The 22874-nt window shown below is 44.3% G+C and overlaps 1 protein-coding gene across 1 annotated transcript in view; it reads left to right on the forward strand.

The window, feature by feature from the left end:
- NCAPG2 (non-SMC condensin II complex subunit G2) overlaps window positions 1-22874 on the forward strand; it is a 111374-nt gene that overhangs the window by 62417 nt on the left and 26083 nt on the right. Inside the window, exons 17-24 of the mRNA XM_075922741.2 lie at window positions 1374-1444; window positions 2054-2207; window positions 2362-2535; window positions 5218-5334; window positions 5474-5620; window positions 15806-15905; window positions 17433-17620; window positions 20672-20815. Coding sequence (XP_075778856.1) covers window positions 1374-1444; window positions 2054-2207; window positions 2362-2535; window positions 5218-5334; window positions 5474-5620; window positions 15806-15905; window positions 17433-17620; window positions 20672-20815 — 1095 coding nt within the window. The remainder of the gene's footprint in view (window positions 1-1373; window positions 1445-2053; window positions 2208-2361; window positions 2536-5217; window positions 5335-5473; window positions 5621-15805; window positions 15906-17432; window positions 17621-20671; window positions 20816-22874) is intronic.

Genomic DNA, 22874 nt, shown 5'->3' on the forward strand with positions numbered 1-22874 from the left:
TAGAGAAATAAAACCCAGGATTATCTTTGTCGATTCCATGTGTCCAAGACAAATGTAGTACCTCTGTTTCTCAACCAATCACTCTCCAGCTTGTTCCTCTTTTCCTTTCTTAGAAAGCCAGCCAGATCTATCATCTCACTACTGGTTCTCTAGCTCATGGCATGGGTGGTCAATGATTCAAGAGCTTAGAAATGACCTGCTCTGAGGAAGTAAAGGCAGTGCTCTTACATAACAAGAAACAAACAACTCATGGCACATATATCCAAAAGAGGAAGAGATTCAAACGTACCCATCTCCCAGTTTTCTTTCTGAAGCTACATTGAAACAAACACTCAATGTCAGAAGAACAATAGCCTCTTATCTAGATAGGACAAAACCCTTCAGGAAACTTCTCATACATTTTTGTACATTGTGGACAGAGTTAAAGGATCCTCAATGCCCCCCAAAAAACCCTACTTTAAATGGATACCCATTTGCATTACTACTGCTATCAGTCTCGTGATCTTTAACCTCCTTCTAGAGTATGAATTCACTTCATTTCCATAGCTTTCCTCAAAAATGTTCTGGTTTCCAAAATATATAGCTGTGATGTGGACATGTGCTCATACCTTTGCTAAGCATTTTGCAGTCTCTCACATAACTCAAAATCCAATGACATCTTTGGCTTCACTGTCTTATTCTCAATTCTGGACTTGATTCTGAAACCAGACTCAATTCTGGACTTGACTCTCCCCCTGGGGGTCCTCTTGTAGTCACTTATTGGGAGGCTGCTTTGAGAAGCTTACTCATCTTGGACAGGAATGGCCCTGGTTGCAAGCTTCTATTTGATGTGTAATCCCTACATTTAGGCAGTATTATCATTGTCTTTGAATCCAGGTGCCATGTCTGATTTCTGAAAGTAATCCCACAATCTTTTAACTGGTTCCTCTTTGAGGAATGACTGACAGTTAATTTTCCAATATTAGTGATCTGCAGTGAAAATGCTTAGAGAACAAAGGTTATTTAGTATGAGTAAATAGCCATTGTAGAGCCATACCCATTTGTATACCCATTTCTTTGGATTCTATTTCTAATATACTGTTTAAGTGGAAAGGATTTGGATGCAGTCATAACCATTCATTTTCATATACATTCAAATGAATATTTGCTTCTGGTAGGAGAACTTGTATTTAGTCACCAAGAACAGATGTGCTCCCAAGTATATGACTCCGACAGTCCACTCTAAGTATGCTTATATATTTATTTTCAATGCTGTTTCTGGTGATTCTCCAATGGTTATGAAGATTCTGCAGTGATAGACTGCCCTTCTCAAAAAGATACTTATATTCTTTTGGTTCAGTCCTTTTTATATATATGTATTTTTTTAATCCTAGGATGATCGATGCATAATTCCATTAGTTATTCTGGCATCTTTCATGCCAGCTTCTGCTGTTCCTACATTCAGGTACTGTTTTCTTAATGCCAAAATTGAGGGGCACGGGGGTCCTCTGTTGGTCAACCTAAATTTTATTTTTATTTCTTATTTCTAATACATTAAAATATTTTCAATGAATAGCACATAAATTCAGGCACATTTATCCATTCAGGAAAATTGGCTGCTTAGTAAAATCTGTAGGGACTGTTAGACCTATGATAGGGATATTGGTGTGCATCCATGTACACGATTAACCGATAAGCCTGGGCTTATTGGTTAATCCTAACAGTTACACACACCATCCCTCCCTTTGCTGCCTCTATATCAGGGGCAGCTAATGTTGGGGTGCCGGGAGCTGGAGAGGCAGCAGCCCAGGGGATGAAAGGGCAGGTGGGAGCCAGTACATGCAGGGAGCCGGCTTTAAAGCCAGCTCCCTGCAAGCATCTGTTTCCACCTGCCTTCCTAAATGTAAATGTGTAACTACTAAAAAATTCAGCAGTTATACATTTACACAAATAAACAATTATTAACATCCCTAGCCTATAAACTTTTTTTAATGTTTCAGATATAGTTTCAGTTTTAGTGTAAGTCATTGCTGCATTAGTGAATACAAACTGATATATCTAAACTTATTTTTAGCTGTGGTGTAATCTCTAAATTGAGGAATCTTGAGAAGGGAGCTGATGAAAATAAATACTCGATCCTGATAGACTGCTTGTGTCGCTGGGGACAAGTGGGACACCTTATAGAGTTAATCTGTGATTGGATGTCTGATGAGATTACGCCAAGAAAGGTTTGTAAAGAAAATGCTAAAGTCTACTACTATGTTGCATTATATAATCTGATTCTATTTGTCCACTGTAGTTATAATTTATCCTCCAGACTAAAGTTTATTATAGTATTCTTTATCTCTCATTGAATATTGTCCTTCTTCTCTCCTCACTTAGAGTAATACAGCATCTGAGCGGCGGGTACATATCCAAGTAACACATGAATCAAAGCCAGAATTAGCACTTGATTATTTAGAATATTTATTGACTCAGTCCATGAATCGGGATTGCCTGTTATCTGTCCACAAAAAGAAATTGAACCAGCTTTTGAAAGTACTTGGAGCAGCAAAGGTAATATTTGCAGAATATTGAATGTAACGTATTACCAGGGCTAGACAAATTATGGAAAACCCTACTTGCCAGACAAAAAAGGCACTCGCGTCCCCTCCTCCCCCCAGTGTTTTTTTAATGGCAAAAATTCCTAATAAGAATAAGAACAGTAATTACTAATAAGTTATTAATAAATATCACCCAAGTTATTAATAAATATCTTATAAACCTCTACCTTTTCCCTCTGCTGCCATGTCTCCTCCTCTTGCTCCATCAGCTCCCCTGGTGCCTGCTGCCCCCTAACCGCTCACCCTCCTCTGCTGTCTTGACTCCTGCCCTTCTCACTGCCCTCAGCCTTCCTGAGACCTGTCCCCCTCCACCAGCCCTTCTCTCCCCCCTGTGCCCACTCCTCCAGTAGCCCCACTCTGATCATGTGAGCTACTCCTCCTCTTCCCCTCTCCTAACACCTCCCTCTACACACCTGCCCTGCCTCTCTCCTCTGGTGCTGGTCCCTCCCCTGCAGGTGTCTGCCCTTCTGCTTCACCCTCAGAATTCCCTGGCACCTGCACCCTCCTGGTGCCTCCTCCTTCCCTCACTGCCACTGCCCCCTATGCCCTCTTTTTCCCTGATACCCACCCCCTCACCACCCCCATGCCCTGTGCCCCCACACATGCCTTGCTCCATCTCCGCCTTCCTCATGCCCACCCCTTCTTTCAAGCCTTCTCCGAGCACCTCTCCCTCCCCCGTCTAACTCCCAATGCCCTTACCCTCTCCTCTCCCAGCATCACCCTGTCCCCCCCTCCCACTGACACCTCCCCTCCTGTCCTTTTCCTCATTGTCTGCACTTGGCCCCCTGGCATTTGTCAAGCCTGTCCCTTGGTGCCTTCCCCTTTCTTCTTTTTCTTCTGACCTCCTCCCCTCCACTCTACTCCCCTCAGCACAAGCCCCTTCCACATATTTTTCTCCTTCCCTTCCCTTTCCCTCCCCAACCTGGCTTCTGCCTTCCACTTTGCGGGGTTGCCAGAGCCTTTTTGAATCCAGCGGTCACCGGCCGTGATGTCAGGACGCCACGTCATGCCAGCATCCTGGCATCTGCCGGAGTCCCGCCCTCTGGCTCGCTCCCCACGTCCTCTCACTGGAGCTGCACGCAGGCAGCCCGGCACTGAGAATTGCCGCACTTCCCCCTTCCCGGTGGCTCTGTGCTGCGCGCTGCCTGTAGTGCGGGCTTAGGCCAGCCCGTCACAACAGCCCGCCGGGCCAGTGTATTTGTCGAGCCCTGGGTATTACAATATTTAATGTTGCATAGCACCACCACTGAAATTTAGATTTGACATTTTTCTTCAAAAATCTCAGTACGATTCATCATTGCACCTTCCTTTGGCTCTTCTGCCATTGCAATCATGATAATCTTATGAGCCGATTAAATAATTTGATGAAAAGAGTGATCAAAAAGCTAGCTATTGTGTACTTTGAGTGTGTACTGCCTGAATTTAATCAAAATGTCTTTTGCATATTTGATGCTATAACACTTATGACTAACAATCTCATTCCAAACTTCACGGGGTAGCCGAGTTAGTCTGGACAGGATAAACTTAAAAAACAAGAAATGGTCTGGTAGCACTTATAGACTAACAAAACATGTGGATGGTATCATGAGCTTTCGTGGGCACAGCCCACTTCTTCAGATGACCAGAGTTTTGAATTTAGGATGTGCAGACCCAAAATAATTATGGGAGAAGGGAAAAAAAGAAAGGGGGCAGGAAACATGGAGCAGAGGGTATGAAAATATCAAAGGAAAAAACAAGTAGTCAGAACTGGTAACCTAAAGATTGAATAGTTAAGAGAAGCAGATCTGGATCATAGGATTGCAATTAGATAAGAAGGGTACTAACGCAAGAATCTACACAGACAAAGAGCTTTTGACACCTTCATTGAATGTTAGGTTGATAATGTCCCAGCTATCATTATCTCCACTGAGGAGGTCATCAGTGAGGATGAATTGTAATTCCAACGCCTCTCCATGTATTTGTCTTGTAGAATTGGTTTGTGACAAGACAGCTACCTGGAGATCTTTTAAAGAGTGATTAGATGTCTTGTTAGGTGTCAGTGTCTCCTTCCAGACATTGTGTTGCAGCACAAGAGCACACCCTTACAGGTGTATAACTAAGGGTAACAATAGAAGAGACTACCAGAAACTCTAAATACAATTACTCTTTAAGTATTTGCCTTCCAAGAAGAGAGATACACTGGCCACAAAATATGATTGTGTGGACTATTTGTGGACTGGGTTAACTGTACCTCTTAATCTGTATCAAATGCAACTATTGTAATTTAAAACTCACATGCCTCTGGATTTTGTGAATAACTAGCAGTTTAGTTTATGAACAGGAATGAATTAAAAGCGTACAAGACTTACTCCAAGATTTCCAAAATTGTCTAGTGATTTTTCTTAGGTGCCTCAAACTTACCCAATATGAGACCTCTTAAAGGAGCCTGACTTCCAGAGGATAGGTGCAGAGCATTTTTTGAAGATCAACTTCCTTACTGTAAAGTTGGGCACTCAAAAAATGAAGTGATCAGACCCACTCACTTTCTGAAAATCTTGGCTTTATTGAAAATGTATTTGAATTTCAGAAAGTAGACAAAAGCATAGTGCAGAACAGGACTTGTTTTTAAATATAATTATAAATTATAACATTGCAGGAGATTCTTGTCTCAATTATGAAAGGGACTGATGCAGGGTCTCATAGCTTCAATCAAGCAACTGCCATAAGAGCCTTCACTCTCTACTGCAGATTAAGTATTCATCTTCAGCACAAGGTATTGTTATTAAAGAAGGTATTCATGGGTGGAGGAGGACAATTATTGAGCTCTGTTTTTATTGTCAATAATTTTCTTGCTCAGTTTTCTTCTGAAGGAAAAGTTTACCTGTCATATTGTCAATAATTTTCTTGCACAGTTTTCTTCTGAAGGAAAAGTTTACCTGTCACACTTGAAGGAAACAGGTGCTTGGATAGAAAGTCATGTTCTACCTTCTATTCTAATCCATGAACGAGAGGATGATGTTCTAGAGCAGCACATTGAAGTTTCTCAGCTAATCAGCCAGGTTAGAGAACCCTTTTTACTTCAGATTTAATGAACAGTAGGTAGTATTTGTTTTTAAATGCTTTATGTATATGACGTTTATGTTTAGGTACAAGAAATGCATCCCACTAGCAGGGAGGCTGACAACCTTTACTAGATGCTGGGCGAAGTGTGGGTGTGGCTTTATGTCCTTGGAAGCGGTGGGGGCTCAGGCAGGAGGGTAGGGCTGAAAGCTAACTTCCCCTCAGTCAGTCTTTCAAAACTGCCTGGCACATGCTACTCAAGAGTTCCGACAGCAATGTAAAGGTCCCAAAGCTCCAGTTGTTGCTGATGTAGAGGTGGCAGTGGCTGGAAGCCCCTGAACCCTTTTCAATCATTGTGTCCTGGGGCAGCTGCCCCCTATCTGTCCCCACCACCCATAACAAGGCCCATTTACCCTACACTATCTGTTCTCCCATATCACTTATCTGCTGACCTGATGTCACCAGCAGGTCACTTTTTTCACTTCCCTATCAGCAACTAAGGCTAGCTCCAGAGTAGCTGTTCTCTTCCAGCACCACAGTGCCCCCTGATGAACAAAAGGCCTAACTGTAGCAACTTTCCAGTAGAAATAGAATTTCTGTGAAAAATAATTTTGCTTGGCACATCAATTCTGCACATGAGCAATAACTAGGGCTGTCAATTGACCTGCATTAATGCCTCCAATTAATGCAGGACATGATTAATGTGTTAATCCTTTTAACACGTTAATCGCAGGCGTTAATGCTGCTCTGCCTCTTTGAATTGCCACTCTGGCACTTCACGGGCTTTGCAACATGGAGCCGGGGATCAGCTGGAATCCCCAGCTGATCCCAGGCTCCTAATGCCCTGCCCCTTTTGGAGGGCTGCCGCAGCGCTTCAAAGGGGTCTCATAGCTTCAATCAAGCAACTGCCATAAGAGCCTTCACTCTCTACTGCAGATTAAGTATTCATCTTTAGCACAAGGTATTGTTATTTAAGAAGGTATTCATGGGTGGTGGGAGACAATTATTGAGCTCTGTTTTTATTGTCAATCGTTTTCTTGCAGTTTTTTTTCTGAAGGAAAAGTTTACCTGTCACACTTGAAGGAGACAGGTGCTTGGACAGAAAGTCATGTTCTACCTTCTAGTCTAATCCGTGAATGAGAGGATGATGTTCTAGAGCAGCACATTGAAGTTTCTCAGCTAATCAGGAGATTTCAGCTGACCCCAGGCTCTACCTTGCACTGCCCCTTGGAAACGCCGCCATGGTACTTCCAAGGGGCAGTGCTGCACGGAGCTGGGGTCAGCTGGAGACTCTAGCTGACTCCAGGCTCCCGCAGTGCTACTCCTTGGAAATGCTGTTGTGGCCTTTCCAAGTGGCAGGGCTGAAAGGAGTCGGGGTCAGCTGGGGACTCCAGCTGATCCCAGGCTCCTGCGGTGCTGCCCTTTGAAATGCCGCTGCTGCGTTTCAAAGGTGCAGCTGCACTGAGCCTGGGGTCAGCTGAGGACTCTAGCTGATCCCGGGCTTCCTTAGCTGTGCCCCTGTGAAATGCCACTGCAGCATTTCAAAGGGGCAGCCACACGATTAATCACAATTAACTTTTTTAATCGCTTGACAGCCCTAGCAGTTACATAAAAATAAAGATGTCCTCGTGGGTGCTCCTCATTATGTTGGTTTGCTGCTGCTGAGCCTCAGATCAGAGATTTGATAGCAGTGTCTCAGGGGCCGTGCACATGGGCATGGGCAGCCACGCACTGATAGGCTGCAGGCATCAAGCATACGCAAGGCCCTTCCCACCCTCCGCTCTTCAGTTCCTCTTCTGCCGCCTCCAGCTACAGACAGACTCAGCAGTGTCCCTAATTTCTTCGGATCTTCGTAATTATATCTCTTTGAAAACCAGATAAATTTATTGTAGCAGTTAATTTGGTAGTTAATTAGTTTTTTAAAAAAATCCCTTTCTGCAGTTCTTAACTGCTTTCACGGACATGTCTGGCTGACTGGGGTTTAAGCACTACACCTTGTGTATTCTGATATTGGATGACCATTCACAATGCGTCCGCTGCCTTGGAGTGCAGCATAACTCTCAAAAATGCCCTCACTGTGCAAAGTTAAAATTGTGGGCACAGATAGACAGAGACCTCTGCCTCAACTATTTTTACTGGAAAACTCTCTTAGACCAGCTTCTGACCCATGTCAACAGCCAGGGGAACATAAACAGTACAGAACCAAAAAGTGAGCCTTAGCACCTCAAGGAGCTACAGCACTGAAATGGCCATCTCTCTCACAGCTGATGCCAGGGGCACATATGACGCTATGGGCGTCTCCAGAGCCCACAGCGCAGTAAAACAGCGGACATGCACTAAATCGTGCTCTGGGGCATCAGGCTTTAAGTTGCCTGCCTCATTAGCTGCAGCACCATATGGCATTGATACAGTCTTGCTGACACAGAATGAGAGCATGGCACCGACCATGTGAACAGGCACCTCAGCTCCCACCACAGAGGCGCCTGATGTAGTGCCAGTTTCCTCGGTACCGAGGCATGATTCAATGACTCAAATAGCCTTTGTGCCTCCCATTATGGCACTGACAACACCAGTTGGGCACTATACCCAACACAGGGACTTATAATCTCATTGACTTTTAACTCACAATTTTTAGACCCTGAGCACTCTCCCGCTATGTTGACATCACAGAGATCACTCTCTCAGGAAAGATTTTCATCCTAATCTAACAATGATTTCTCTAGGGGCTTTTCCCCAGAGAATTCTACTTACACAGACCAGACTATTTATTCTTCCAGATTTGGGAATATGCGTTCATATTATGGCTATTTGTGGGTAACCCCACCTGAGCCATACCCTTATTGGCAATACCGAGACAAATGACAATATTATCAGAAACACCAGCATGGCCAGAAACGACAGTGCAGTATCCCCCCTCTAAACAAATACAAGAAGGGGACCCACCCACACAGCAGGCAGCAACTTCGCCTGACCAAAATGACCCTCCCCTACAGTGGCCCCACCTCCAGCTACCTAGATGATGCTGCACATTTCTAAGACCACCTTAAACGTCTACCCGCTGAATTAAACATTCCTCTTCAGGAGGTTATGGAAAATCAGTATGAGCTAAGTGATGTATTGCGCTCAGTAACACCGTCAAAAATAGCATTGCCAATTAATCCAGCAATAATGGAACCGGCAAAGATGCATCAATCTCTTTTAAGGCTAAGAGAACAGATAAGAAATATTATGTCCAAACCAATGGTTCTGAGTTTTTTTTACTCACTCAGTATCTAATTTCCTCGTAGTGGATGCTGCACAACAAAAATCCAAGCAGCAACAATACTGGTCCACTCCATCAGACCGCAGTAGCAATAGGCTTCGCGGATTTGGGCGTAAGATATATATGTCTTCTGCTTTACAATTTTGCATTTCAAACTATGCAGCTTTATTGAGCAAATATGACTATAGAAATTACTCCAAAATGCATGATTTGGTCGCAGATATTCCCGAGGCTAAGAGACAGCAGTACTGGTGTCAGAGGGTCACACGATTGCTAGAACAGCATTACAACCCATGTTAGATGCTGCTGATATGGCTGCACGTTCTACAGCAACAGCAGTAGTAATGAGAAGGGTGTCATGGGTTAGTTCCACTCCATTCCCCAGAGAAATTCAATCTACAGTGGAAGATCTGTCTTTCGACAGTCAGAAGTTGTTTGCAACTAACACCAATGAAATTCTCTACTCCATGAAAGATTCCAAAGTAATGCTTCAGTCTTTGAGGATCCACAACCAAGCACTAGAAGAAGGCAATATAGGTATCAGCCTCACCCGAGGCCTCAATACCCTTTATATGCACAACATTACAATAGACAAGACTAACACCAAGAGGATGGGGCAGGGGCAGAAACCAACAGTGCCACCCTTCCTCTACCAATTCTCAACAGTTGCAGCAGTCCAACATGCAAATTTGATCACCAGGTCGAGGGGCTGGAGAGCCTCTCATCTATTTCAACACCATCAACTCAAGCAAACCTGTTCCATCACTGATTGTTACCCTTCTTTAACAACTGGCAATGTATAACCTCTGACAGATGGGTCCTGCAGATAATTGAAAAAGGCTACCTTATTCCCTTTGTGTCCATACCCTCTTCCCACCCCACTTCACTGTTCCTTTTCAGAGACCACTCTCAAAAGATCCTTCCTCAACAAGAGGTAGAGCATCTTTTACACGTAGGGGTGATCAAACCAGTCCCCACACAATTTAGAGGCAAGGGGTTCTACTCCCATTACTTCTTGACAGAAAAAAGGTTAGAGACTTTCGAGCCCTCAATAAATTCTTTCAGAAACAATAATTAAAGATGGTAACGCTTTCTATTATATTACCTGTGTTGGAATAGAATGATTGGATCTCGTCCCTCGACTTGCGAGATGAATACTTTCACATTGCCATCCACTCTGCTTACAGATGTTTTCTTCAATTCGTTATAGACTCTCAACACTATCAATACAAGGTTCTTCTATTTGGAGTCTCTACAGCCCCAAGGGCCTTTTCAAAGGTTCTGGTGGTTGTCACAGCGTATCTGAGAAATATAGTTTTCATATTTCCTTACCTGGATGATTGCTTCCAAGTTGTGCTCACAAAACAATTCCTACTGTTCTCTGTCAGTCTCAAGACACCTATTCCGACACTGTGGGCTTCAGGTGAACAAAACCAAATTGGAGCGGTCTCCTACACAAAAGAGAGAGTTTATAGGAGCATGCCTCGACTTGACAGTGGTCCCCGCATCCCTACCTACAGACCACTTCCAAAAAATTGTGGCCTCGATAAATACCTTATAGTCCAGCCCCCGCACAACAGCACTCAAATGCCTATGGTTGTTGGGGCACGTGGCAGCATGCAACTTAGTCAGCAATGCATGACTGCATGGGAGAGGATTACAGAGCTGGTTGGGACAGGTTTACCAACCCAATGTCCATCCACTATCTAAATTCCAACTCCTTCCAAGGATAGTAAAGGAATCCTTACACTGGTGGCTAAGCCCATGGAACCTTTGCTCTGGAGTCCCCTTCCACCTACTAAAGCCATCCATCTTCATGACAACAGATGCATCTCGTATAGGATGGGGCGCTCACTTATGGCATCACACCTACCAGGGCCTGTGACAGTGATAAGAACTTGCACATAAACGTCCTGGAACTGCGTGCAGTCGGGAATGCGTACATCAAATTCCTCCCCTTCATTGCCAACAGCCATGTCAGACTACATAAACAATGTCGCAGCAATGTTTTACATAAATCATCAGGCACTCGTCTCGAGCATAAATCGTCAAGCACTCGTCTCAAGCACTTTGCACAGAGGCCATAGCACTTTGGAAATGCAACATAATTATAATTGCAGTGCACCTTCCAGGCACCCTGAATACAATGGCAGATGCACTCAGCAGATACCAATCCACCAATACAACCGTGGGACCTGCATTTAGTATTGAATGCTCTAACTTGGTCGCCTTTTGAACCAATGGCCACCACCTTATTATTACACTTATCCATGAAAACTGTTATTCTTGTAGCCATTACCTCGGTGAGACGGGTAGGAGAGATCGCAGCCCGAATGGTAACCCATACACCACCTTTTCGAATCGCAACCCATACACCACCTTTTTTAAAGATAAAGTCACTTTACGTACCCATCTCATATTCCTCCCCAAGGTACACCCATTCTTCCACCTCAGTTGGACAATACACTTTCCCATCTTCCCCAAATCACATGCCAACTGTTTCAAGATGAAAATGCACACTCAGGACCTGCGCAGAATGTTCTCTTTTTACCTGCAGCCAACTAAACCTTTCTGGGTGTCTCCCAGACTATTTGTATCAATAGCAAACCACAATAAGGGCCAGGACGTCTCATCACAGAGACTCTCCCACTGGATCTCGGATTGCATCAAGCTTTCTTATGCACAGTAGGGATGTTAAATATTGGTTAATCGAATTGTCAAGTCACCTCATGAATTCTTATTGGTTAGTCAACTATTCTGTAGTACCCAGAGGTGGAGACAGCAGCCAGCGCGCTCCAGCTCTACTTCTGAGGAGCCCCCTGCCACTCTGTGCTGCTGCCTCTGTGTCAGAGGCATCAGTGTGGGGTGCCAGGCAGGAACTCGCCTACAAGGGGATCCAGTTTAAAAACCAGCTCCCCTTGCAGACCAGCTGCCTGTTGCCCCATGCTGCTGCCTCTGATCTAGATGCAGCAGTGTTGGGTGGCAGCAGCCCCTGTCTGGGGAGGGAGAGGTCTGAGATCCTGGAACTGAGCTGGGTGCCAGCTTAGTTCCTAATACACTTTAAGTGCAGAGCTGCAGCAGGAGTAGGTCCCGGACCCATTGCAAGCCAGGACTGAGCCAGGTTGCTGGCCCAGCCTGCTAAAAAATTTACTGGGGAGAGGGGGCGGGGAGGAAATGCATGTACTCTATAGCATTAACCTATAAACTTTTGCTTATCAGTTAATCGACTACACTATTACTTCCCTAATGCACAGTCAGACATGCTACCTCCAGACGACATAAGGGCACACTCAACCAGAACCATAACTACCTCAAGAGCATTCCTCTGCAAAGTACCCATAAGAGACATCTGCACAGCTGCTGCGTGGGTCCTCCAACCACACATCGGGAAAGCACTACACACTTATGTGGGAACTTCTTTCCAACCTGAAACTAGCTAAGGCGGTTCTTTCCACTGCTTTTCTGCCAGATCCAAAGTCCTTAGCTTTGTAGTTACCTAATGTGGAGCACCCCTTGGGAAATCTCTTGAAGAAGAAGAGGAGGTTACTCACCTCGATAGTAACTGACGTTCTTCAAGATGAGTGTCCTCCTTTCCTCCCCTCTACTGTGGGATCCTAGCCTCATCAAGGCATCATTCTAGGGTAGAGAAGGAACTGAGGAGTAGGAAGGGGGAACTCATTCATGCGCGATGCCTGCAGCCTATCAGCATGCAGCTGCTGGTGCGCGCATGCGCGGCCCCAGGGCATTGCTATCAAAGCTCCACTGAGACCCGCCGGCAGCACACCAACCTAATGTGGAGCACCCACGGGGACCCTCATCTTGAAGAACATCAGTTACTATTGAGGTCAGTAACCTCCTCTTCCCCCCAGGAATGAATGTTAGTTGTGTTAAAAAGAGGTCTCTGACCAATTCTGTGTCTTTTAGTAATGTGCTTAAGTTGTGACAACATAGAGGCCTTCACTTCACAGCCTGGATAGTCCATAGTTAACATCTCAAGAGGAAATATGTAGAGCCCTGCACAGATACAAAATTTGTATCTGCATCCACATCTGTATGTGCAAAAATGAGCTACAGATATCTGTGGGTTTGCAGTACTCTACAAATATGTTCAAGGAGGTACAAAATGTCCTCTTAATACAAAATCTTCTGCTAGGTATATTTTCCTGATAAAGTGGAAGGGGTTCTCTGTTTGATCCCAACAGAAAGGCATTTCAACAGTCTGAGCTGCTATGAACATGTATTAGACTATTTTTTTATAAATATAACAGTAAGGCTTTGCCATTTGTTCTACTGTGGATCACCTAGCAGCTGTCTTGGCTTTCCAATCTCCAATTCCAAGTTGCTCAGGTTTCTGAAGGGTTTGAACAGATAATATTTCCAAGTAGAGACAATCCTCTTCCTCCTAGGGTGTTGAACATGGAATGGGTCCACCCTTTGAACTGCTAGCTACCTGCACATTGCTCCAGGTCTCACTGAAAGTAACTTTTTTGATAGCAGAGACCTCAGTCAGCAGAATGGGTGAGTTAAGGGTTCTGGTTTGGTGTCTGAGCCTCTATATAGTTTTTTTGCAAGGACAAGATATACCTATGCCACCATCCAAAATTTTTTACCAAAGGCGTTTCTTACATCTACATCAATCAGGCAATATATTTACCAGTGTGCTCACAAGAGGGAAGTGGAGGGTGTTAATGTTTTTCTAGGGCAGGCTTAAACTGTTTAGGTTCTTCTCACAGTTGTTTGTGGCAGCTGGAAAAAGAATGAAGAGCCATGTGATTTGTTCTCAAATAATTTTGTCCTCGGTTCCTTCCTATATCCATTTATGTTAGGACATGATTACTGTAACACTGCCAAATAGGATTCAACAAATCACAGGCAGCCTTTCTAGACCATATACATATATTCTGAACATGAAGAGCTGCAACTTGTTCTTCAGTACATATATTTGGCGCTCATGCTGTGACTCAGCAATCTACAGAGCTGCAACCTACAAAGGATGCCAGATTTGGATGTGTGGTCCTTCAGTCATTATTCATGTTTAGACTCCAACCTGACCTGCAGGTCAAAGTGCTGGTGAATCACATGGTGTGGAATGAATGTGCTATCACTCACAGAATAAATGGTTACTAACTTGTTTTGTAACTGTGCTTTGAGTTGTCCATTCCATGACCCATCTTCCTTTTCCTCTATATTGGAATCCATCCAGTAAGAAGAAACTGAGGAATCTGTGGCAGCTAAGCAGCAGAAGGAAAAATCTGAAGTGGAATGGATATCTGCAACACAACTTGAAGAACAACAACAGTTACAAAACAGACTAATAACCATTTTATTTCATAATAAGGGTTTTAAATACGTGAAATTACCAATGAATTCAATTAGTCATGACTTCCAGTACAGGCAGTCCCCGGGTTACGTACAAGATAGGGACTGTAGGTTTGTACTTACGTCGAATTTTTACTTAAGTCGGAACTGGCATCCAGATTCAGCCGCTGCTGAAACTGACCAGTGGCTGACTACAGGAAGCCCGAGGCAGACTTTCTCTGCCCCGGGATTCCTGGAATCAGCCGCTGATCAGTTTCAACAGCAGCTGAATCTGGACGCCTGGGACAGAGCAGCTGGGGCGCTGCCGGGTAGGTCTCCGCAGCGCTGCACCTCAGCATTGCGGGGACCAACCCCGCAGCACCCCAGGTGCCCCCACGTCAGCTGCTGCTGAAACTGATCAGCGGCTGATTCCAGGAAGCCCGGGGCAGAGCAACTGTGCCTCGGGCTTCCTGTAGTCAACCGCTGGTCAGTTTCAGCAGCGGCTGACTTGGGGATGCCTGGGACAGAGCAGCTGGGGTGCTGCCGGGTTGGTCCAGTAGCGCTGAGGAGCGGCGCTGCGGGACCAACCGGCAGCGCCCCAGCTGCTCTACCACAGGCGTCCGCGAGAAAAGCCTGGTCTGCTGGGGCAGAGGGGGGCCCACTAGCTGCGCCCCTTCCCCCCTGCAGACCATGGAGATGCGGGCGGCGGGACTAAGACATGCTGCGGTGCAGCTGCCTCGGTCCTCCGTGGCTTTGCTCCGCGTCTCCCTGGTCTGGTGGAGGGGCCCCCCAGCAGACCAGGGAGACGCGGAGCAAAGCCGCGGAGGACCCGGGCGGCGGGACAGCAGCGTGTCTGGGCGGTCTCACCACCCGCGTCCTCCGTGGCTTTGCTCCGCGTCTCCCTGGTCTGCTGGGGAGCCCTCCCCAGCAGACCAGGGAGACGAGGAGCAGCTTTTCTTGCCCCAGAGGACGCGGGCAGCGGGACCTCGGCGCGTCTGGGGGGTCCTGCCGCCCGCGTCCTTCGGGGCGAGAAAAGTCCCGTTCGTAAGTACAGATCCGACATAAGTCGGATCTGCGTAACTCGGGGACTGCCTGTATCTCAAATTTATCCATTCCATAACACAAAATTGCACCTTTATCTTGTGAGAGCATCAGGGAATACCTAAGTAATATTAGTAAATATATGGAGACTTTGTTACTCTTCTGAACTACTCTTCTGAGATGTGATATTCTCCAAGTGAAAAAGCTGACAAATAGAAGGGTTTTACATTTTTCCTTTGTATTTACTTAGGGCAGGTCTACATTTAAAATGCTTAATTCAGCATAGTTAATCCACCTCCGTCAGAGCTAGTAGCTGTCTTAACAGCAGAAGCCCTCCATGAACTTGGCTCTTTGTACAGGGAGTTAGATTGGCATAACTGCATTACTTAGGGATGTGGATTCTTATTTTGATATTCTTAGATTGATCTAAGTTCATAGTGAGATGTGGCTTCAGGCTGAAAAATATAAAATACAATTGTTTAAAAAATTCCCACTTAGATTTGCTGCTTTTATTTTTAGCTAATACTAAAATATTGCTCTTAAATGCAGTCTATGTTAATAGATTTTTGCTTCTCCTGTCTAGGCATATCTGACAGTGTGTAAGGATGCTATAATGGTTGGCCTTGGAGATTCAGAGTTTCAAGCACACCTTTTAGATGTCACTCTTTCAATTATGCAAACAGGTACACTGTAATAACAATGTTTTGTGGTATTTTATTCTTCCCCTCTGCTGCAGTTAAGGAGCAGTTATTTTGTTACACTTTTTCTCCTGGAGTCTCCTAGTTGCTTTAAGGAGAAGTTGAGAAATAAATCTGTTACATTAGCTTTGGATCTTCTTTGCTTTGGATCTTCTTCTCCCATGAATAAACTCCAGTATATGCTTCTGCTGTTGTTTGTAGTTTCCGCTAGTAGGTGTAGTATGAATAATTGTGATCTGATTCTTGAGTTTCTCTGCTGTTAACAGGTTTTTTATTAGCAACAGTGATTTTTTACTTAGTTACACTGCTGCTACAGCTGGCTCAAACTTTTATTAGAGTTGTCTAACTCTTGGCTCCAGGAGACAACTGTTATATCTAGTATTCAGTAGTTATCGCCACAATAAGGACTAAAGGAAATTTTAATTTCCAAAGAATCTTGTAAGCTAAGCCCCAATACTTGATATCAACATTTCCACTGAATAGTGAAGAAGTGCATTTTTCAGGCTACGTGTAATGTTTCCAGATCATGTAACATACTATATAAACATAAATATTACTCTACTATGTTGAAAATGCAGCAAAGTTGTGCTTGGTTAATTAATATAGGAAAATGAGACTAACTAAAGTGACCAGGCTATACTCCTAATACAACTCTGGATAAACTAACAGGTCTCTTACATTTCTTCAATCACGAAGGAATTCCTGTGTACTATTCATAAAATAGAGGAAGGGTGACTTAATCTGCTGTCTCTGGTTTGATCTTTCCTTTGTATGTTTTAAAATATTTTATGCAACTTTTTATAATATTTAGAGTGAAGTTTACAAATGCTTTTAGAAAACAAAATACAGTCTGTAAAGTCCTGAGAACAACTATAAAACCCACTTTCTTTCTTTCAACTACAGTTTCCTTCATTCAATTCTATTTTTATTAATTCATTTTGAATTCTTCATGAAAGCAAAATAACAGCTCTTAATGTGCAAAAGAGCTATTTTACAGGATGGGAGAAGGAACAAATCCATAGTCACATTTATTTGAAAACAATTAGACTTCTTTGTATCTGGACCCCATATCCCTGCTTGACTTTACAATTTAGCTTTTACCGTAAAACTAGTGCAGAAATGTCACCTGGCACCATACACAAAACTTCATGATGTTGCCAAACATAAAAGTTGTTACCTAAGAGAATTGATACAGTAATTAAAACAGTGATTGAATCAATAAGAAATGTGAAAATAGATGTTAATTAACTAATATGAAATAAAGCTACTCTAGTAAATTACAGCTATTTATGTAGTATAAATGAATTTCAATCTAAGCTTATAGCTAAAGCAGGACTTAAATTCAGCTGGAGCTATCTGGAGTAGAATTCTGCTGAATATTTTCTACCCCTCTGGAATGCTCATGGAAGGTGGAGGAGGTACCAGGAAATTCTCTTAGCATTTAAGCCCTGAACAGTCTAGTTAAAAATCTCTATTTTTTTTAAATATCTGATACATTATTTCTTTCTCTAGAAAGAGGCTGCTTTTGTATCCCTACATTACTTTGTGTTCTCAAAGAGATTATTGAAGCTTCTTTGACTCAAAACATTGGTACAGATGAAGAAGTTGCAACGTTTCTCCATGCTGTTCAGGCTGTGTTCCAAAAAATTTTAGAATGTGTTGCACGCAGACTCAGAAAATGGCGGGAAGAAGGGCTTCAGGTATTTGTCATCCTGTTATACACATACATAAAATCATGTGATTGTAATGTTAATTCTAAGCACTGACTTCCTTTTATTCAGATGTGAATTGGACATATTAGATGTATTGGCACAAAAATACTTTATTGTCCTCTCAGATAAATAAAGGTGAACTCCTAACCTGTGACTCTGGTCTGGCAACATCTGTGATTCTGCAGGACCATGAATGTTCCAGGACTAGAGAGTCCCTGTTCAGCTCGCCACAGGGAAGGGGCGGGAGAACAGCAGGGCCAGTAGCAGGGGAGCCAGATATGACTTCCCCTGGTTCAGAAAAATCCTTCATCCAGGACTGGTCAGGTCTGGAGGATGCCAGACCAGGGAGGTCCAACCTGTAATTGATTTGATGATATGCCATTCTGTACCCAAACAATCAATTTATAAATATAAAAAGATATAGCGATAATAACAGTATAGATTTGTCAGAACAAATTGTATCAAAGCAACATGATAACTTTCTTTGACAGAATAACAAGCCTTGAAGATGGGAGTAAGTGGTAGATGTGATATATCATAACTTTAAGGCTTTTGCATGAACTTCTCATAAACAAGCTAGTGAAATACAACCTATTTGGAACTATTCTAAGGGGTATGTGTAACTGTTTGAAAATCATGCCTAGAGACTGGTTATCAATAGTTCAGTCATGTTGGAAAGGCATAATGAGTGCAGTGTTCAGAGATCAGTTCTGGATCCTGTTATGTTCAATATTTCATCAGTGGTGTAGATAATGGCATAGAGAGTATGCTTATAAAGTTTGTGGATGATAGCAACCTAGGAAGAGTTTTGGAGGATGGGATTAAAATTCAAAATTATCTGCACAAACTGGAGAAATGGTCTGAAGTAAATAGAATGAAATTCAGTAAGGACAAATGCAAAGTACTCTAGTTAGGAAGGAAGAGTCAATTGCACATGCAGAAAATGGGGAAATGATGCCTAGGAAGGAGTACCGTGGAAAGGAATCTGGGATTGTAGCATAGCACAAACTAATATAAGTCAACAGCAATACACTTGCAAACAACAACGAAAAAATCCTATACCTCATTCTGGGATGTATTACCAGGAGCATTGTGAGCAAGACACGAGAAGTAATTCCTCTGCTCTACTTTGTGCTGATTAGGCCTCTACTGGAGTTCTGTGTCCAGTTCTGAATGCCCCATTTCAGGAGCAGGGCTGGCAGTCTGGAGGAGTCAGCTGGAAAGCCCGCAGTGAAGCCTCTCCAGGAGCGGGGTTGGAAGTTGGGAGACCTACAGCCTGCAGGGCAGTGGGGCCAGCAGCCTTGCATGCTTGCTGGGCACCCCAGTGTGGCCAGCAGGGTAGTGGGGTTGGGAGGGGCAGACTGTGGCCAGCAGCCAAGCCGGGTCTGAGGGGAGGAGGCATGGCGAGGAGTCCAGAAATGACGGGACTGGCCAGGTCCTGAGGGTGCCAGACCAGGGAGGTCCAATGTGTAGAAGAATTACCCAGCATTTTGCTTCAGTTCTTACCTTAATGTACATGCTTCATTTAAATTATTGCTCAGGGGCTGTGGGGTTCAGTATGTAGCCTGCCCCAGGGAGAGAGAATTACACCAGCCTTCTCTCACCACAAAAGCTTGGGGCCAGGTGAGCAGTGCCTCTTCATGGCCACTGCATCTTCAGGTGGCATAGCTAGGGGAAGGATGCATGTCCCCCAGCTGGGGCAGGTTTCGTTTTGTATATCCCCCTGTGCTCTCCAGCCAGGTTGGAGACTACTGGTTTAATGAAAAGAAATTCCATTCCAAGCACATCCCATTTTTCTGGCATAGCCAAACTCTTACAGTGTTGTAAGTTATGATAACAGGAAGTTATACATGGAATCTGGTGGTCCTAGCTCTTACTGTTTAGGAGGAGTTCTTGAACAAATATATGGACAGAAAATATCTCTCATATAGTAGGTAGCAAGGTCTGGATAGTGTAATCTCCCTAGTGCTGATATCAGTAGATCAGTGCCAGGAACTCTTGGATCCTTTCAACAAATCTTGGAGAAAATCCAGAATAGAAAGAACATTTTCTCTAGCTCTCAAGTTAAGTCTGCCTTTTAGCTGGGAGCTGGGATTCCCAGTTCACAAAGACACACCTGCATTAGCTGTGCTCAAGCTAGTATGCTAAAAATAGTAACATAGAATAGCATGGTCAGAAACTTGGCCTAGCCACCAAGTACATATACAGGACGTTTGAATGGATGCATACTCAGGCATCTTGCCTAAGCTGCTGTCCATGCTACCATAGCTACAATGCTATTTTTAGCCTGGCATCTTGAGAAAAAGCTAGTGTAGGCATGCGTACAGGAGCTTGAAATAATATCTTTCATCTCAAATGTAGACATAGCCTTGGGTCCAAGCCATTGCCTTTAGTGACATTGGGGGATTTTACCTCAGCTTTTCAGCCCTTTGACTAGGCCCAAAGCAGGTGTGAGGAACTGTTTTTGGGCCAGGGGCTGTTGACCCAAAGAAAAATCAGTCAGGGGCCGCACACAGGTGAGAAGCCAAAAAAAAAAAAAAAACCCACCAAACCCCGCTGATGTGGCCCCTGACTGAGAATGAGAAAGACACTCCCTACATTCCCCTCCCACACCAGAACCAAGGTGGTGACCAAGTCTAGGAGATTTTGTGTGCTCCAGCCCCATGGTGGGGCAGTGGAGTGCTGACATGCCAGTATGGACTCCCCAAGGCTGGTGGAGTCCCTGACCAAGCCTGAGGTTCCCCACCCCTGCCCTAAAGGATATATTCACAGAGACCTAACTGCTCTCATAATGCCAACTCTCTTCCTTATTCTGAGTTGCTAAATTGCACCAAAAGATAGCCAAAATACATTAAATATTTTTCCTAGGTAAGCCATTGCTGTAGGACTACAGAACCAAGTATTGTACTTCCATCGAAATTGATTACATCTTAATAGTGTCTCAGGAAGTTTGAGAACTCCTGACTAAGGCTTTTAATTGCACTAAAATGCTCCCAAAGTAGAAATACTGTAATTGATCTATATTTTATTTATTTTTAGTTGATTTATTCTATTCAGTCGCCTCTTGGAGAATTTATATACACAGTCCAGCACTGGCATTCATCTTGTCCAACAGTTCACCGTGGTGTACTCTCTACTCTCCTAGCTGCAGTAGTGGTTGAGATAAGTCACACACTGAGAAAGGTAACAATAATCTGTTGTATTTTTTAGTTTATTATATAAAATGTTTAACCTTTAATTCAAAAGAGGGCTAGCAGTGGTAAAGCTAGAATTCAGCAGTAGAGTTCTTTGTCAACAGTTCAAGACCTCTGACTTTCTTCTGAAATACAGTCAATGGAGGCTTCAATCAATCAGAGGGAGTTATGCATGGATTAAATTGGATTTTTTTCAGGTTTAATTAAAAGCGTTGGTAGTTATCCTGTTAAGCATATTCAATTGTTTTCAGATCTTAAAATGAATGTCATGATCTTTTGAGCAAAGGCGATTCTTTATCAAGCATTTGTTCTACGGATGTTAGATATTGGTTATTTTACTATCTTATAGCTGCAACAACTTTTAGCAGTTACATGCTTAACTAAAATTCTCTCTCTTCCCTCCTGTGGGGGGAGGGGGATGGCAGGGCAGGCAGCCATCCAGTGTGCTTCCTGCCACCCCATGCTGCTGCCTTAGTATCATAGGCAGCAGAGTGGGGTGGCAGGCAGAGCTAGTCTGCAAGGGGAAACAGTTAAAAAATTAGCTATCCACATAGACGGGACAGAGGGTACTCTGGCATCCCGCCTAACTTCCTCCCCACATTGCTGCATCTGATACAGAGGCAACAGTGTGGAGGGTGGACAGGCGGCTCTGCAGAGCTGGTGCTCGGGGGAGGAGCCAGCTTTTAAGTTAGCTCCCTCAAGCACCAGCTCCCACCTGTCTCCCTCTTCCCCCCCCCCACGACTGCCTTTGTGGGAGGAAGCACGGTGGAGGGGTGCAGGCAGCTCCACGAAGCCAGCATACATCGAGAGCTGGCTAAAAAGCTAGTTCCCCACAGGCATCGACTCCCATGGACCAATGATCCTTTATTTGTCATTTAGGAGCTAGTGTAGCATAAATAATAAAAAAAACCTCAGGTTTATGCATTAAACATCCTGTTGAGACAATAGAAGCTTGGTTCAAAATGTGGAACTTTCATTACATAAATCAGTTTTGTGTTTCAACATGGAAACTGAAATGTTCTTCTTCAAGGAGTGTCCCTGTGGGTGCTCCACCTTTAGGTGCATCAGTGTTGCTGTGCCCATCAATTGGAGATTCTTGGTAGCAGACTTCTCCCTCCTTTCCCCCTTCCCCTCCCCCCGCCCCACGGCTAGCCGTGTGCGTGAGGCTCAGGCGCAAGGCGCCTGGAGTGTGTAATGTGCATGCGTGGCCAGCCAGCTCCTCTGTTCTTCTCTGACTGCTATCAGCTCTCATTGCAGTTCAACAGTTGCCTTCACACATTTCTCTCTATATAATTAGCCTAATTTGTTTACTCCCTTTCAACTATTTTTCTTATTGGACTGAGGTCTGTCCATATCCGTAGCAGACGGCTATTCTCTGTATGTCTGTTGCCTGGGCCAAGACCATAATATAGAGCACTATCATCATTGCAGGAAACTGACTAAGTGCACAAGGAGAGCCAGACAGCTTCAGCTCCGCATCTTAAAAATGGAGAAAGCATTGAAACCTCCCTTGAACTCTACTTCAAATAGCCCTTCAGGCATAGTCTGCCAGGGACAGACGCTGGTGAAAAGGCTATTCCAACTTCAAGCCCAAACACCAAGGGAAAATCTCCCTCAGTGAGGAAGAGGCCCCCAATTCCTCGGGGTTTACATCCCAGATGAGGAAACTGACGAGTGTAAAGCCTGATACTGCTACTTCTATACTACCAAGTGGACCAGTTAAAAGCTCTAGTGACAGCTCCCATAAAAGCCGGGAGCACAAGCAAAGGGCACACTCCTCAGAGAGCTGGACAGCGAGGCTAACTGATCAAGCTATCATTCTGGCACCAGCTAGGACACCGACAGAAAAATGGGTGCCGGCAGCACCGCATTCCATGCCGGCAGAGGCAGCTTGCATGCGCACTGCCCGCTGAGCAGCCAGTACCGGCTAAGCCCTGAAAAAGGCTAGGCATGCTCCTGGTGCCCTACGTGTTACTGGCACTGGCCCTTCACAACGTTGTGCTGCTGATAGCTCCACCTCCTTTCTTACCGCAGTTCACCACAGCAAC

The sequence above is a fragment of the Pelodiscus sinensis genome, chromosome 2 (assembly GCF_052426305.1).
Source record: "Pelodiscus sinensis isolate ZL-2025 chromosome 2, ASM5242630v1, whole genome shotgun sequence".
NCBI lineage: Eukaryota > Metazoa > Chordata > Testudines > Trionychidae > Pelodiscus > Pelodiscus sinensis.